This window comes from Gordionus sp. m RMFG-2023, chromosome 5 (assembly GCF_954871325.1).
Source record: "Gordionus sp. m RMFG-2023 chromosome 5, tfGorSpeb1-WG-v2, whole genome shotgun sequence".
NCBI classification, from domain to species: Eukaryota; Metazoa; Nematomorpha; class Gordioida; order Chordodea; family Parachordodidae; genus Gordionus; species Gordionus sp. m RMFG-2023.
In genome coordinates, this window is record NC_088779.1 from 6,296,357 (window position 1) to 6,313,763 (window position 17,407).

At 25.8% G+C, this 17,407-nt stretch overlaps 2 protein-coding genes across 3 annotated transcripts; one reads left to right on the plus strand and one right to left on the minus strand.

Annotated features, from left to right (window-relative positions):
- Positions 1-396: 396 nt before the first annotated feature.
- LOC135929399 (neuroendocrine protein 7B2-like) lies at positions 397-7,823 on the minus strand. Of its 2 annotated transcripts, XM_065465953.1 has the most exons (6): positions 7,673-7,823; positions 6,920-7,378; positions 5,225-5,353; positions 3,554-3,786; positions 2,607-2,681; positions 397-1,399 (listed from the first exon to the last, which is right to left on the minus strand). In XM_065465953.1, the coding sequence occupies exons 2-6, from the start codon at positions 7,356-7,358 to the stop codon at positions 1,331-1,333; spliced, it is 945 nt and encodes a 314-aa protein (XP_065322025.1). In that variant the 5' UTR covers positions 7,359-7,378; positions 7,673-7,823; the 3' UTR covers positions 397-1,330. The 2 variants fall into 2 exon arrangements, with proteins under 2 accessions (XP_065322025.1, XP_065322026.1); XM_065465954.1 differs by lacking the exon at positions 2,607-2,681.
- A 7,927-nt stretch (positions 7,824-15,750) lies between these two features.
- On the plus strand, positions 15,751-16,558 carry LOC135930112 (uncharacterized). Its single transcript, XM_065466898.1, has 4 exons — positions 15,751-15,787; positions 15,839-15,916; positions 15,965-16,024; positions 16,071-16,558. The coding sequence occupies exons 1-4, from the start codon at positions 15,751-15,753 to the stop codon at positions 16,556-16,558; spliced, it is 663 nt and encodes a 220-aa protein (XP_065322970.1).
- The last annotated feature ends 849 nt before the right edge of the window (positions 16,559-17,407 follow it).

A 17,407-nucleotide genomic window follows, 5' to 3' on the forward strand; every position in this document is an offset into this window, starting at 1 on the left:
AAAAAAGGAGTTGAATTATGCCGGGGTAAAAATAGAGTGAAGATTTATTATAGTGAAGATCAATATTATTTTTTATACCTATCAAATTTAATATAATATTTCTCCGGATAAAATAATGAGTTAGCCTTTTTGAAAAAACGGCTAAAATCAAGTCGTTTTCACTTAGATACTTGTATTTATATTATTTAAAAAAAATATATATCGACACTTTTTTTTAAACGTTGTAGATCAGATTTAAACGTAAAATTCTAATCCATGAGTTAGATTATATATTAATATATTTTAAGAAAATTCGGGCCGGATCGGGTCTTAGAAACTTTTTAAAATATATCTAAATTTACAATTTTATGTAAAATGAAAATATGCGACTTTATTTATAAAAAAGGAGACGCCAAATAACATATATCGTTTATTTTGAGTAATTATAAAAATTAACTTCTATATTTAAATAAATTCGGGTCGGGATTGAAAAATTAGGCCCGATGCAAATCATATTATATATTAAGAAAGCTTTTAAATAATATGGCGAAAATCTCGAAATTTTTTATCTCCAAAACAAATGTAAGTAATCGTAATTTTTGACAATTATTTTTAGGAAAAAAATATTTTTTTTTTAGATGCATTTAAGAGAATACAATGTGATACATTCGAATCACTTGATCCATTATCAGCTTTTATAATAAACGGAAACCGACATGATTACGAGAAAATTGATAATTTATTTAGTGTGACTTACAAATGTATACGATGTGATTTTGGAGGGAAAAATATGTGACAAAAACATAGGAATCTTTTAGAACATTGTTTTATCATATCCGATAAATTTTTAAGTCACCTGTGTGTCGCATTGAATGATATAATATTTTTTTTAAAAAAATTGAAATTAATAAATATTATTTTATAAAATAAAAAAATTTGACAATAATAACATTGAATAAATAATTTATGAATGACATTTTTGAAACAAAAAAAAATGGAATATATATATTAGTTTTTATGTGCAATTTTTTTAAAATTAAATGTGATTTTTCGTTTTTTTTGTAAAGAAAATTGATTGATAACATTTTAAGTTTTTTTAAAAAAATGTATTGTATACATTGACATTATTACTAACCTAAACTACCAATTAATTTATTAAAAGTGTACATGCATTGAATCATCTGTAATTCAGTAGACAACGTAGAAAGACATTTCAATGGCGTCTTGCAATATACAAACTTTTTAATAAATATATCGTCACTTTTGATTAGTATCAATGCCATTGATTTTAGTATAATATAAAATTTTATTGTGAGCCACTTTGTAAAGGAAATAGTTATATCTTGGAATGTTAATATACGTTCTTTCCTTTTTTCGCGACGGTCCTCAACTTTTCGCCTGTTAAATATGGATTGCTGGGCTAAAAAATTAGAAGAAAACATATTTTTATAAAATATTTATTCTTTTCAATTTATGCCAAATAATTTTTGATCAATATTAATAATAGTTCCAAATTCGTAATTTCAGGAACTATAATATTTCATATATAATTCATTTCCCGAAAGGATGGATGAGGGAGCATATTTATATATTTTTTGGATTAAGTTTTATTTAATTGCTATAAAAAAAACTTTATTGGTAGAAAGTAAATTAAACTGCTTCTTAACTGGAATTCTTGGTTATTTTCATTAAAGATTTTTTTTTGAAGATGGTTATTTTATTCGATATCATTTTTTAATATTTATTATCTTTTAAAATTATTTTATCATCGTATTAAACTATAACTGAACCCATATCATTAAAATGAGATTTTAGCGATGAACCGATTGATTAGTCCCGTTTGATCGGGTAATATGGCTTTCTATAAATTGTAACAAGGTTGGGGAGTAATTAATCACACGTGTAATCAATAACTTTTTTGTAATTAATAACTAATTCTACTTTTTATAAAAAGAAGTTAGTAATTTTAATTAATTACATTTTTTCAGGCATGTAATTAGGAATTAGTTATAATTTAATTGACTAAGCATCGTTGCCTTCATCAGGGTAGAAAGATCGTTTATCTTTACAATTGTGTTAAATAAGGAACTGGTTGATAAATAGATACTTTTAAGAAAAGTTTTACATTTTTTAAAAAATATTAGGTAAAATATATTCAATATTATTTGTTGATTCGTAGAAAAATAGCTTCAAATGTGTATGCCCAGAATATCTATTTTTATTTAGACATAAATGGCATTGCATTTTGCAACGCAGAATTAGATTGCATTTCTTAACATAAAATGTAAAAATATAATCATTTATATGCAAATGTCTTTTGATATCGTACTTATTATTTAAAAGTAGAATCTTAATATTTTTCAAACATAAAACAATTGTAATAAAGATAAAATATTATAATTGAGTTATTTTTAATCAAACTCTACTTTAATTTTACTATAAAGGAATTATAATTATAATAACGATTACATGTGATTAGTAATTAATTATCATTTTTTGAAAAGGAATTAGTGATTATAATTAATTACAAAAAAATTTACAATTGTAATTTGTAATTAATTTAAATTTTTGAGTAATTAGTGCCCATCCCTGATTTGTAGTTATGTTATCAAATAAATTATTAAAACCTTTTCTTGATTTTCAAGTTTTTTGGGTATATGTTCCCCCTTTTTAGCTACGATTGGATGGTCCTTTCTTTTACTCTGCACAATTCAACAAAATAAAAAATTAAAGGGTAAAAGATATAAAGGAAATTTTTTTAAAAAAAATGAATTTAAAATATAAAGAGGCAATTGATTAAGTTAGTTTTACAAAAATTAGAATATTTAATTAATGTAGTCAAAGGCATTGCCAAAATTTTGCAAAAGGGGATGCCCTATTGGAAGGTTTCCGCTATAAATGTTATCGGAAGGGGGCTTTAGGCAAATTTATTTCTTCGGATGGGTAACATTTTTTAAAAAATTTGGTTACATATTAAAAGACTTTTCTGAAAGTTTTCAATTATTTTACTTAAAAAAAATTATCGTTTAAAACGAAACTATTTTATTTAATTTCCGGATAGACGAGTGGGAGTAATCATTTTTTTATTGGCTATTTATAAAAAATTTAAAATGGGGGTAAAACGCCTTTTCCCTTGTCCACGCTCATGAGACAGATTTCATGTTCTTAATTAATTTAGCAACAAACCTGCGTTCACAGTAGCGCAAATTCGTAGTGAAGTATATAGAATATCATAGAAATATAATAATTTTACATTCATTTTTGAACACATCGTCCCGAATTTGCCCAAACTATGAATGCAGGGTAAGGCGATGCATTGTGAGGTCCGGCACGATTTAGCATCTGAGAAATATTGATGAAATCAATTATTTCTTTAAAATTGGTCTTTTACATTAAATTAATATTAATAAAGAAAAATAGATCTCAGAAACATATCTTAAAAATCGATCAGCTGTTAAATTGTGTGGCCCACAATTAATCCAACCTAACAAGCCAATATAAAAGCGTAGCCAGTTACGTTGAAAAGAAAAAGTCGATCGTTTCAGGATCAGGCATGAACACACGTAAATTAAACCTCGAAATTCTTCAAGATATTAGCTATCCTTTCCGACATGCCCTTGCCCATTAAATTACCGGCCGGCCATACGGCGTTATTCAGAGGCGAATGTTTTGGTGGTAGGATGAATTGAGTATGTTCTTCCGGGCAATCGAACATGTGTTCAGGGTCGCATAAGCAAACTTGTTGGGACTGATAATCTCTACTGAAATCCGCAGTGTTTTTCACATCTTCTAAACAGTTGTCGTCACCTTTTTTTTAAATTAAGATTTATCATTTAATAGGGATGGTAAGGAATGAATTTTATGTTTAGAAAAAAGAGTAAATATTTATATATTGAATAACCTTTGGTAAAAATAACTTTTATATCAATTATTGAATATGGGATTGTAAAAATATGAGTGACGGTTATCTCATTTGGATATCTTTTGGGTGTAAATTGTCAAGGACAAATTTATCTTTCTTAATAGGTGTTTAGTGTTGATTTTTTTTTATATTGTTTATCCCTTTCATGCACAGAAAAAAAGTCATATTTACCTTGAAATATAACGTATTTTTACAGGATTTTTTTAAAAAAAAATGGAATATTATATAATAACCATTTGTTTTTATTTATATCAAAAATTCGTTTTAAAGCTTAAAAAAAATAAAAAGAATAAATTTTCTGGTGGGTTGGTTTTTATTATCATAATACAATAAGGGTACCCCAAAAAAGTGGATTATAATTTGACTTAGACTGAATGAAAGGGTTATTATTAAAATAATTGTTTTCAGATTATAATATATATATGCGCTATCTTAGTATGATAATAAACGCCCTTCAATATACTATGAAATATTTTGAATAAAAATAAAAAAAATTTATATTTCTAATTAGCAGAGTTATTAAAGTATCTAGAATAAAAATGTGGTATCTGTTACTATATACACTCTAATAAAAAAATATCTATATCTATACTATTTTAGAGGTATCTGTATCGTTTTAGATATTATTTAAGATACATTTCGATATACTTTTATTTAACGCTTTTTTATATTAAAAATAAATATTTTAATGCAATATTTATTTATGGGCATATAATTTAAATAAATATTTATTAAAAAATATTAATACTAATATTATAAAAAAAAAATATATATATAATATTAAAATTTATATAAATATTAATTAGATTTTTTTTTCTCCCATTTAATAGATATCAGTTCAAGATTGTAAAGGATATTTTTATTATGTAAAAGAATATGACGCCTAATAATGATGAAAAACAATACCATTGATACCTAAAACTATTTTAAGCGAATATATTTATTAACTTAAAATAATTTTATAGGTATTCCCCTGAATTTTAATAAATAAATTATAAGTTTTATGTAAAAAATTTTTATTATTATTATTTTATATTTTCGTACTCTCATAATAAGAGTTTCTGTTCGTGAACAAAGGAGAACCCTGTATATAAGTATAATAAAAATTGTATCTGTATTCGATACGTTGTTAGGTGATGTATTTTATCTAGATCCATTTAAAAAGCATCTTTTAACAACTCTGCTAATTAGTAAGTTCCTACATTCTAGTTTTAAAGGAGAATAAATAAATTAAGCACTTCACGGTTTGGAAGATTAATCTTTTTTAATCCTTGATCATCTTTCATAAAAGTTAATTTTATTTAGATTTATTTTGCAAATTACTAGTGTAACCATATGGGCAAGGGTTAGGTGGATCGCAGTAAGTGGGCAAAAATGCGTCAGTCTTGATATCTTGAATATTTTTGAAAAGTCCCATGGGACTCAAGGATTGAATTCCTTCTCCAGCTCCACCTTGATATGTGTATGTATAAAAAAATTATATATTATTATTTAAAAAATGTCCTATTTAAAATAAGTCCAAAAGTAGGGGGGCATACGAAAAAGCAAATTCAGCTTTGAACCTTGTCATAAAAAAGCAATTCTTCATCATACTATTACTTTAGGCTAAGGGCATACCAGAAGCATTCGAGTGCATAATTAAAATCTAGATTCATAAAAATATCAATTTCCAAAAATAAGTAAATAGGTATCCGCGGGTTATTAATTGTCTGGTCAAGTATAATGGGTCCAACAATACATGCATAAAAAATGAAGCCGGGCCTCGAAAATCCTTGTTTTAAAATTTGATTAATATTCATTTGAAATAACAACAATGAACTTCTTATTTTCATTTTGTTTTAAAAACTACCAAACTAAAGTTAATTCTAAAAATGAAATCTATAAAAAATAAATCTGTTCCTTTATTTTATAGTAATTTCTAGGCCGCTCCAGACATTTTGTAAAAATTTTAATGGGCCAGCCCTGCCCTGGCATTAAAATGTGTATAAATTTAAAAAATTTCAATCTATTGTTTTGTATACTATTTAACAACAACAAAGTTTATGGTTATGATCCAATTTACAAATTCACAATACAGATATCAAAACACGATTGATCTATAAAACGGTTGTTAAAGAAATAGATAGCCTTTTAGTAGGGATATATGTGCCTTAAATGACATTGTGAAGAAAAATTAGATATAGACATTATAAATAAAAATGATGGCCATAAATATAAAAATAAATGTCAGGTCTTACTTTTCAAATTTTAAAGGAGATGGGAGCAGGAAATTATGAGTGTCTTTTATCAAGCTCGGAAGGGTAGGGTCAGTTAAGCGTTTGAATAACGGGCCGGGGGGAGGGAGCAACTAGTGCAAAGAATCTTAACAGGTCGGGTTTTGCAGATCTCTCTTAGTTTTAATATTTTATGACTACCAACGACTCATTTTCTCGAACGCGAGAAGGCACTTTGGTATGGCCTCAGCCTTATAAGAAATAAATGTGTTTTTTTAAAAAAATATATATTATTCGCTGGGTATAACATTATTTTATGTGGCATCTAAGTTGCACGCACTCAGGCATACAAATAGAATGGATTTGTCGATTATAGATAGTTTAAATAAAAATTTTGTAAATAAGATATAATTTTTCATATGTGATGATTTTTTTTAATTATATAATATATTATCTTTATGTGGTTGTTTAGTCAATGACATTAATAAACCTAGACTGTCATTCTTTAACAAGATTATGAGGTGTTCAAATCGGCTGGTGAGAGCCATTTTTGGTGATCCCATATAATTTTTTTAAATATAATTATTTATTTATTTTTAAAAAATTTCGTCCCAAAATGGCGTGTCACCAGCTAATTTGTATCAAATTTAAAAATAAGTGAGGTTGGGTATTTGAATTATTTCACTATCAGTTCTTTTAATCAGTGTCGCTCACTAAAAAATTTTCTAACTTGAGGGGTTTTTTTTATAAAAAAATTAGCAATAAAATGAAAGAAATTTTTAACTCCTAAAATATTTGTTTATACCTTGAACGTATTGATGGCCCCAGAGCCCACTCTGAGGCAAGTGTTCCTCGTCTCTGATAGCGTTGTTATTATCGTAAGGTCCATCCATCCCTACCGACCCTAACGATTCTTCCGCCATATTTGATTGGGGCACGATATCGTTAAAATCTTCATTTCTATACTCGTTGTTAGCCGGATCTATTATATAGTTATCATTAATATTGTTAACGTTATTGGTATCTTCGTATCCTCCATATTCGTTCGGATTTTCCAATCTTTCGTAAATATTTTGAAGAACGGCATTCGAAAAATCAGACGGTCTCAAATCAATATAACCATCGTGGGGCATCAAATGTTTATGAAAGATATCCGCATCGTTTCCTGAAGTAAGGTTAGGAATCGATGCTAGTACAAAGGCTGTTACGCATAATGTGAAGGCTCTCTTAGCGAAGTTTAGCATCTGATAAAGTTTTGCAGGTTCTATAATATTTTTGACAATATGGACGATTGGCTTTCCTATATAAAAGTAAGAGAAAAAAAAATTTAGAATCAATAATTTACAGTATTGGATCCATCTTCATTAATAATTAATTATTTAAATATTTTTTAAAAAAAATTCAAATTATCTCAACATAATCTCATCTTTATTATACTCATAAATTCTAAAATAGCTTCAACTCACCTGTATAGATTTTATAAGTATTAGAAAGATAAGATATTTATGACATTTTTTATAACTAAATGCAAAAAAATCATTTATAAAGATAATATTACTTTTTCAATTTGTAGCGAATTTTCCTACATCTTAAAAGTAGCAATCCAGAATGAATTTTTTTTTTGGTTTAAATTTATCTGTAAAAAATTTTTTATAAGCTAAATATGGCGTAAAATGTCAAATATTTAAGAAAATATAATATGGAAAGTGAAAGAAGAAAAAAATCAATAAAATATATTTTTATATATTACACACTTCCCGTATATTTTTTTTAAAAAAAATAAAGTAATGTAGAGAAAAATCGATAATTCTTTACATTTCACAAACCTACCTTTCTATTCCACTTATTTAACATTTTGTACCTTCTATCATGATTTGGGATCGGGGTAATTTGGGGGACCCATTTTTATCAAAATCATTAAATTTTTATAAATTAACGATCCTAATTATACTCAGAAATTATAAAATACTAAGGGGAAAACCCGAATTTAAATCGCTTCATTTGAGCCGATTTTTAAAAAATGGTTATCTCAATACTTTATCCCGTCGTATAATATTGCCTAAACTTCGAAATTTTGCTAATAGATGCCCAAACCTTTGTGTCATCTATGAGCAAAATCTTTAGGCGTGCGTATATAATTTTCTGGGTAAAATATTGAGTTTGCCATTTTTTAAAATCGGCTCGAATTGAGCTATTTTGCGTCACTAGGAGTAGCGAAGGATGCCGTATAAACATGAATCCCCCTTGGGAAATTTGAAAGGTTTTGTAAAATATCATATTAAGCTAATATAAATTAATACTCATACGTCACTATGACGCCCCCCCCCTACTTCCCCCCCCCCAAAAAAAAACAATATAATACGTCAGAAAAATAATTTCAAAATAAAATAAGGTTTATAAGTTTATAAATAAAAATTTTTTTTTAAATAATGAAAAAGTATTAAATAAATAAAAAAAATAAAGTGCAAAATCGAATATATCTTTTTTTTGTTTAAAACGTAAACCCAGCTAAATTATTATAGTAAGGGGCCCTAAAAAACCGCCTAATAAAATATGTGGGGAAGGGGAGGGGGGGGGGTCTACCCAAATGTCCCCTCTTTAGAAAATCCTGGCTACGGCCCATACCTTATTATAGAGACCGGGTATAAGTGGCTCATATTCGTGAGCCCAAACATTAATCAACAAAATAAGGTTAAAATTACAACTATATCTTTAACAGATTTTATTTTTAGCTAGATTCATTTATTTGTTTTGGCCAGAAACGTAAAAAAGAGTTTACTTTCCTTATTCATGTTAGAGTTAACTAAATTAAGTTCGCTACATGAAAGAGGATTTTCTTGGTAGTAAAATGCCTGATTAATTTGAACATGTGCTTTTGATGTCTAGTGAAATTTTTGCTTACTCTTCTAGCTTCAGGTATAGCTTTGGCATTTTCGGGCCCTTAACCATAAATTTAGTATAAGATATCAAATTAGAATTATTTTAAGATATATAATTTTTTCTTGTAATTAAATTTTGTCAAACAATAATAAATACCCATTTTAAGCAAAATAATTTTTTTTGTCATTAGATATTTTCAGTAACACGAATCTCTTTTTATTTGAGTATCGATAACGCAACTCCGTTACTTAGAATTTTTTCTTAAAAAAATATGGGAAAAAATATTTTATTTTAATTTTATAAATATGTTCTTAATTCGGATCAACCCGTTCATCACTTTTATATTTATTACATTTTTGATGTTGAATTTTCTACAGTCTTCTTAATAAGATTAATATCAATCATGGTATCGTCAGTCTAGAATTGGGGTGCTCCACTTGACCTTTTTAATTAGGAGTGGATTTTAATTGATTAATATCCACTAAATATATAAATAAAAACTAGATTTAAAAAATATTAATTTTTGGCCACCTTAAAGCACTGTCAATTTTGGGGCTCTTTTCGTAAATTTCGCTATATATCTGTTGTGGTGATACTATCATATTTTATAATCACCCGTTGTGCACCTTTTCTAAATTTTATGAAAAAATTTACTATAAAATATTACGGAAGAAATTATTAGTTTAAATTCATTCATTCATTACCACGCCAGAAATTGCACGAAGTGCAATTTCATCACCCACCAGGAGTTGAAGCGTGCATCATGTATTTTCACTAGTATATAGATCCCATACATGATGTCTACCCGTTTTATTATAGTGGACGGTACCACTATGTAGCCCGTTAGCAAAGTGAAGAAGGAAGAAGTACAATAATGGTGATGTATTAGTTCCGTTTCCGGCAGAATAGTGTTAAGGAAAAAATAAAAAATAATGTCATATAAAGAAAAAATGTACCTGCGTCCTTAAGTGGTATTTAGTGAGCCAACAAAAAAATAACCCTTATATCTTGTTAAGTATTGAGAGTTTATGTTAAGTTTGCATGTAGAGTCTCTTCCTTGTTTGTTGTTCGGTGTGCCAAGATATTGTATGTCCCATAGATCTTATATGTTCTGTGCCAATGGTATTTGGGTTCGTCCGATTTATTGCGTTATTATTATAGCCAGTTTATCTTCCCATTGCCTGTTAGCTAATATTTTCGTAATTGTTATCGTTATCGTCGCCGATATAAATATTCACATAATTTTTTTATTGAGTTAAATTATTATTTCTATGAATAAATTAGAATTAAATTAAAGATTGTATGTCTATATTAGTGTTGTTAAACGACTCGATTTTGGGTCGATAAAAACGGTTAACTCAACATTATAGCCAGGAAAATATTCATAAGCGTTGAAATTTCGACAATAGATGTTCAATCCTATGTGCCATCTTTGAACAAAATCTTTAGGCTTGCATAATATTTTTGTGGATGAAATATTAAGTTAGCCGTTTTTAAAAATCGGCTCAGATTGAGCCGTTATAATAACATTAGTCTATAATATACAATTTAATCTCTGTTTATTTTGCTTTTATTTAATAAATTCTCATAAATATTAATTGAAATGAAGTATTTTTAACAAAAAAATAATTCAAAATATTTATTTTACTCCACAACTTGCAATTTAATTTTATCAAATAAAATTCTCACTTTTTTTAGGCTAATCAATTGGAGATAGAATTATAAATTACCTCTCAATTTTTTTTACTCATAAAAATATTTTTACCAGTTTTATAATTTTAGAAGTGGAACTCTCCAATTCTAGAAGGACGTTATTTATTCTCTAATATTTTATTTTATTTTTTGAAGAATATTATCAATAGTTCTTCAGATGAAGATGATTTGCTTTTGACCTGTACCCATGAAGTATTTTTTCACAAATAAAGAAAATGAAGATTATTAAGTCTACACTTTGGCAGTGTAGATTGTGCCCTAATTCAAATTCAACCTTGATGTCCAGCAGCTTAAATCTAAAATAACACATTAAGTTAATCAATTCAGATTAGATTCTGATAAAGATTTAAGAAAAATTGATACTGATCTGAAATGAAGATTCTTGTAATAACCCTCTCATTCTCTGCACCAGTTAAACATGTTAGTACAGCGAAAGCTATATTGAGCTTAAGCTCTCTTGTTTATCTGATCAAAATTTTGAAAAACAATTGTTAAAAATAAATAGAAAATTATTCGGCGCAATTTTTGTCAAAATTATCATAGCTCCGAAAATAATGATCATATAAGATCTTACAAAATACCAATCGATACCTTAAACATCAACCTATAAATATATATTTTTATATTTTTTAAATATTTAATAATTTTTTTTCTAAAAAAGATTTAGTAAAAGTCATTTTTTGAACCTAGTAGCCCCTAACCCGAGGTCGGATCATCGATGGGGTTAGTCGAATCAAGTAGTTTATTAGGCTTCTTATGAGATAAAAAAAAATTTCTAGATTTTAATATATAACATGATGCTTTATTTATATAATATTCTATTTACAATTATAACAAATAAAATAACAATCTTTTTTGGCAGAGGACCCATGCGCCCAACCTTTACTTACTCTACATTGAAACCAATTATTAAAATTATGAAAATTTTTATAATCCTGTTTACATATAATACGCCCATTTTTTATTAATTTTTAAATAATGGTTTTTTTAAATTTTTTATTAATAATAAATTTACTCAAAATTTATCTAATTCTATATTTAAATATATAACATCATATGATTTTATTATCAGGCCAAAATTATAATTTAATTGCTAAAATGTTCATATCCAATAAAATGTATTAATTTGAATTATATTATATTGTCAATTAAAATAGATGTATATATAAATATTTGATTGCTAGATCTAATTCATTTCAAATAATTGATATTATTATCAGGCTAAAATTTATATTCTAACATGTTCATATCTAATAAAATGTATTAATTTGAATTTGAATTATATTATCTTGTTAATTAAAATAGATATATATATAAATATTTGTTTGATAGATAATAATTGATTTTAAATAATTGATCTTATTATCAGTCTAAAATTTATATATGCAATATATATAATATATGTGCAATATATATTATATTATTACAATTATAAATATATCAGAATATATATATGAAGATTTTAGTTTGTAAGATATTTACTTAGATCTGACATTATATTTAAAATTGAAATTTATTATGAAAATCACAATAAATTTATATAAAAATTATTATTTTATATATTACATTTATAAAATATTATATTTTAACTTGTAATAGACGGTATTTTTCTTAAAGATATCATTTTCATATAGTTTTATAGTTCTTCATTTTTTTTAGTAAAAATTTTCCTATTTTGAATTTTGCATATATATTTGGGTACCATAATAATATAATAAAAATTGATTTATTGCGCCGACTAACCACTATTTTACTAACCTCAATGGTGGTAATATTACAAATTTGATCATAACATATATTTAAGCATTATATATCAATCTGAAACTTTCTCAAATATTAAAATAGATATTTAGCTTTCATATAATGTCAATTTTATCATGTTAAACTTTTAATTTTTTAATACAACCTAATAATATTAAGTGAAAATATTGTAATTTTTACGTCAAAAACATGTCATATGATAAAAATTTAAATAGCAAAATATTATAAATTATTTTTATCCCCAAATATAGATATTATAGATTTCTATTTTAGATCAAAATTTCAACTTTTAATCGTTATTGGTTTTAAAATAAAATCCTTTGAACCGACAAGCCCCTTGCGCCGACTAGCCCTGGTCTCCCCTACTATATATTTTATTTTTATTATTTATTAGAAAATAAAATAAAATAAAATAAAATAAATAAAAAGAAAATTCATGTATAATATTTAGTATCTTTAAGTAACAAGTAACGCGTTACATTTTTGAATAGCAAGTAACGCGTTTCTTTTTTTACAAAGTAACAACAAAGCACTTTTTGTAAGGTACGGTAATGGTAACGCTTTCCTTTTTTTTAACGTAATGTATTTCTTTTTTGAAGTAACGTTTACAGCACTACTTTTAAGAGAAATCTTTTTAATTTATTTTTTTATAATTCCTTCATGGAGATTATTTCTTATCTAATTAACTAGTAGTTTGCCTAATCTCTATTAAATTGAGTATATAAAGTAAGGTTGTGCCAAATTTTCACCGATCCAATATTTATACTTATTTTTCACCCCCCCCCTTGAACCAAGTGTAATCAATATTTTTTATGCAAAAAATGGAATTATGCATTTAATTAAATTTTTTTATTTCTACAATTAAGACTATAATTTAAAATAAATATTATAATAGATAAAATATTATAATAATGTAAAATAAATATACATAACATAAAATAACAAAAAAAAAGATCGTATCTGATTAGTTTTTTACAAATACCGGTGCCGATCCGATATTTAATATCGGCACAGCCCTAATATAAAGTAATAACAATAAACGTATTTGTTGATATGAAGTTATGGCGATTTAAGTATAAAAAATTTTAATTTGGAAAGAAATCGGGATTATAATTTTTATAAATTCAATATAATATTCTCAAAATATTAGCTTTTTACATGTATTTTTTAAATAATAAGCGATAATACTCGCTGAAAAATATGATAAAATACCTCAAGGTGAATTTTTGTATATACCAGGTCGAATATAATTTTAAAAAATTCCGAGCCGGGCCTGAAATTTTTAAATCCGGGCCGGGCCGTAAAAAATTATATCCGGGCCGGGCCTTAAATTTTTAAATCTGGGCCGGGCCTAAAAAATTTAAAACCGGGCCGGGCCGTGCTACCTCTGCAGGTCTCTGATTAATATTAAACAATTAGTAGATAAAATTGAGATTTTTGTAAAAAAAAATGAGGAAATAATTAATAGGACCAACCTTCAAACTTCTATTTAATCATCCCTTTGTTTTATACTAATTAGTTTATAATAAACGCCGAATTGCCGCACCGAATTGTCGCAACGCCAAATTGTAATGGGCAGAATTTTCCGCGCCGAATTGACGTGATGTCCTTCCAAAAATGTTTTTGTTTGACAGCACCTATCCATTTTAAATAAGTTTTTTTATTAAATATAAGATGGGTTGGAAAAGTAATATAAATTAGATAAAGGGAGATGGTTATAAGTTGAAAGAGAGCCACACCCTATAGGCTCAGTAAAACAATGAAATCAATCTTTAATAATATTAATGCACTTCTTGAGATCAGTATTTTATATAATTTTGTAATATTATTGAAAAATTTCATAGATACGTTAAAAATGTTTTTTCAAGCTATTTAGAAGATAAAAATGGGATAAATAAAACTTGGTGCAACTTTAAAGTACTATTCTTGTTTTAATTTGTAAAACATAAAAAAATGTGATCCACAAAATCTAAGAGTCCAATCTTTTCCATATCAAAAATGGCGATTTTTATTCGAATACCACTTATTTAAATATACAAACCTAATAATGAAAATTAAGGAGAGATTGGCCAAAAAACGATTCATGTTAAGTTAGTTCTTCTGGGCCATATGGCCAAGATTGATGGCTTTTATACATCCGAAAAAAGAAAGGGGGGGGGGGGTTTGATTCCTGACTCAAATATTTTCCAACTATTCTGTATAATTTTTCTTTAGCGTGCTAAAATTTCAACATTTTATTGATGTTTATTTATTGTGGGTGGAATTCTTTTTTTAGGATAATAGCTGGAAAGGAAGATATTGGTAAATTCTTTGAAAAAAAAAATGAAATAAATTTATAATATAAAAAATAATATAAATTTTTTTTTATATACCTCGCAATACTTTGTTCTTATGAGTCTGAGCCACACAGCCCTGATGACGACTAAAAACCTAAAAAATAATGTTAATTTTTTTAAATTATGGAAAGAAAAAAAAATATGATTAATTGATACAATAAAATGGCTTAAGTTCAGAATTTTAAGATTTAAAACCTAAAATATATTTTTATAAAATAAAATCTAAATCGTATTGTTTGTACTTTACATAATAATTATAATTTAGTGTAAAATTCTTATTAATTCGAATTATTATTATTATTTTTATGTTAAAATTTGAATTCTTATTTTTGAGGTAGTGTTCTTAAAAGAAATAGTTAGAAATTGAAATTTATGAAAATTTTATTTTTTTTAGGAAAAAAAAAGGAAAATCATATATAAATAATAAAAATTCTATTTTATATTGAGATTAAAGGTTTAAATTTTTTGGTTTGTTTGATAATTTTTGGAAATATTTTTGAAAATTATACAATTATTTTTTAAAAATCACTATCTTATTTTTATAAAGATTTTTTATAAACCAAATTTTCTTACTTCAAGTTCTTATAATAATTATTATTAGCAAATTATTTTAAGTTAAATTATTGATTTTAAAAAAGTTTTACATTTAAAAATTATTGTAAAAATAAAAAAATTATATAAAACCCAATTTTTAAATTATTTTCGAATTTTAAAAAAAACCAAACGATTCTTAATTACAATTAAATCGGGTGATATTCGTTATAAAAAATCGTCTGCCGAAAGTCAAATTATATTTATTTTTTAAATTGGAGAAAAATCAAATCAGACGATAATAGGAATTATAAAATTATTGATACAAAATTCTCTATTTTAAAAAAAAAATTATACAAAAAGAATAATTTTTTAAGAACATATATTGGGCATTCCCTATTATTTCAAGAAGGATATGTCTTACTTATTTTCTAATTCTCAATTTCAGAAAAGTAAATTTATATTAATATATATAATGCAATAAAGAATTCATTTTCATTTAGGTGTCCATAACCAACGCGATGCTCAAGAACATATCTGGAATTCAACCAAAGATATTGTATGCAAAAATGAGAATAACAGTAATTGTGATCCATTTTCAGCAATTTTATTTAATATATATTTGTTAGGTATTAGCCAGCTTCCCAGTTACAATATTGGAAAATTATTATCAAATAATCATTTACAAAGTAATTTTAAATATATTTTTTAATCATAACAACTTCTATATTATAGATAATATAGCTAATTATTTAGCCTTATTAAACCTTCAAAACCAACTTGATCAACACAAACTTTATAACAAACTAACTTCTGCTACACCTGGTAATAACTCTATGATAGAGTGTCAATATGATCACACATTATTAAATTTTAATGGGGAAAAAAGAAGACTCGAATCAATATCTTCTGATGATTGTATGAAGAAAGATTATCACGAAGATATCACGAATCACCAAAACAATGACGAATATGAAATCAACAAGAATTTGGGAAATAAAATGTTCTGTATATTTTGCAAAAACAATGGCGAGCCTATAAGTTGGTTTTCGACGCACAAACTTAAAAATCAACAAGGTCAGATTTTGTGCCCAGTATTAAGAAAATATGTGTGTCCAGTTTGTCAAGCCAGTGGGGACAAAGCTCATACTATAACATATTGTCCCAAACGAAAGAAGGCATCTCGTCAATGGGCCATTATGAAATCTTCTAGAATTAACTAATTTTAGTAATATACAATTTTTTTAATTATATTTATTTAATTTATAACATTTTTTTTAAAGACCCAATTATTGTTTATTTATTTTTTTTAAATTGTAATATGCATTTATATTTAGAGTTAATCAAAAAACATTTTATATATAAAATTTTTACCGATTTATATATAGTATATCATATATGATCTCTGTACTATACGGTAGTGATTTTTATACACTACAATTAATTAACCAATAAAGATTTATGATGTTTAAAAAAGTCAAAAATAAGTAAGAATTTTAAACTTAAAAGTAATATATGAATTAAATCTTAACTCCCAAGGCCTTTAGATAATTTGGATATTTTTTGATTTAATTAGCAGAGCGGAGTTCTTGAGGGGCCTCCTCAAAATTATTTCTGAGCTTTCTTCACATTTTTTTATTTCGTTACTTAGTTTTTTATACTGTAAACAAATTTTTTTGTTTTTTTACATTGCAATGATCTTAAATATAATATATACATTCTAGTTGTTTTAGCTTAATAATTTCCGCATTAATGGTGAGTATATTTATATAAATGATTAAGATTTTCACTTAATTCAATTTTCTCTATTAAATCGCATTCAACTGCCATCATTAAAAAGACTAGATAATTATGACCTAAATTGGTTCGCAGCCTATTTTAATTATTTTTAGTTTACGGAAAGTTTGTTTGCCACTCACTTAGGTATTAAGAAAATATTCTTATACTATATTTAAATAGTTATATGCAGATTACATATTATATGGACATTGCATCTCAAATAAAGAGTTAGAATTTTGCAGGGATTTAACCCGTCCGCCAATTCTAAGTTGGGGATGAGTGATAAATGGGTA

Coding starts and splice junctions, on each gene's coding strand:
- LOC135930112 (XM_065466898.1), top strand. CDS start 15,751: ATGTCTTACTTATTTTCTAATTCTCAATTTCAGAAAA. Junction 15,917..15,964: donor ATGCAAAAATGAGAATAACA/GTAATTGTGATC, acceptor TATATTTGTTAG/GTATTAGCCAGCTTCCCAGT. Junction 16,025..16,070: donor ATCAAATAATCATTTACAAA/GTAATTTTAAAT, acceptor TCTATATTATAG/ATAATATAGCTAATTATTTA.
- LOC135929399 (XM_065465953.1), bottom strand. CDS start 7,358: ATGCTAAACTTCGCTAAGAGAGCCTTCACATTATGCGTAACAGCCTTT. Junction 2,682..3,553: donor ATATCTTGAAGAATTTCGAG/GTTTAATTTACG, acceptor TGAATTGTGCAG/AGTAAAAGAAAGGACCATCC. Junction 1,400..2,606: donor AACTTGAAAATCAAGAAAAG/GTTTTAATAATT, acceptor CTAATTTTTTAG/CCCAGCAATCCATATTTAAC.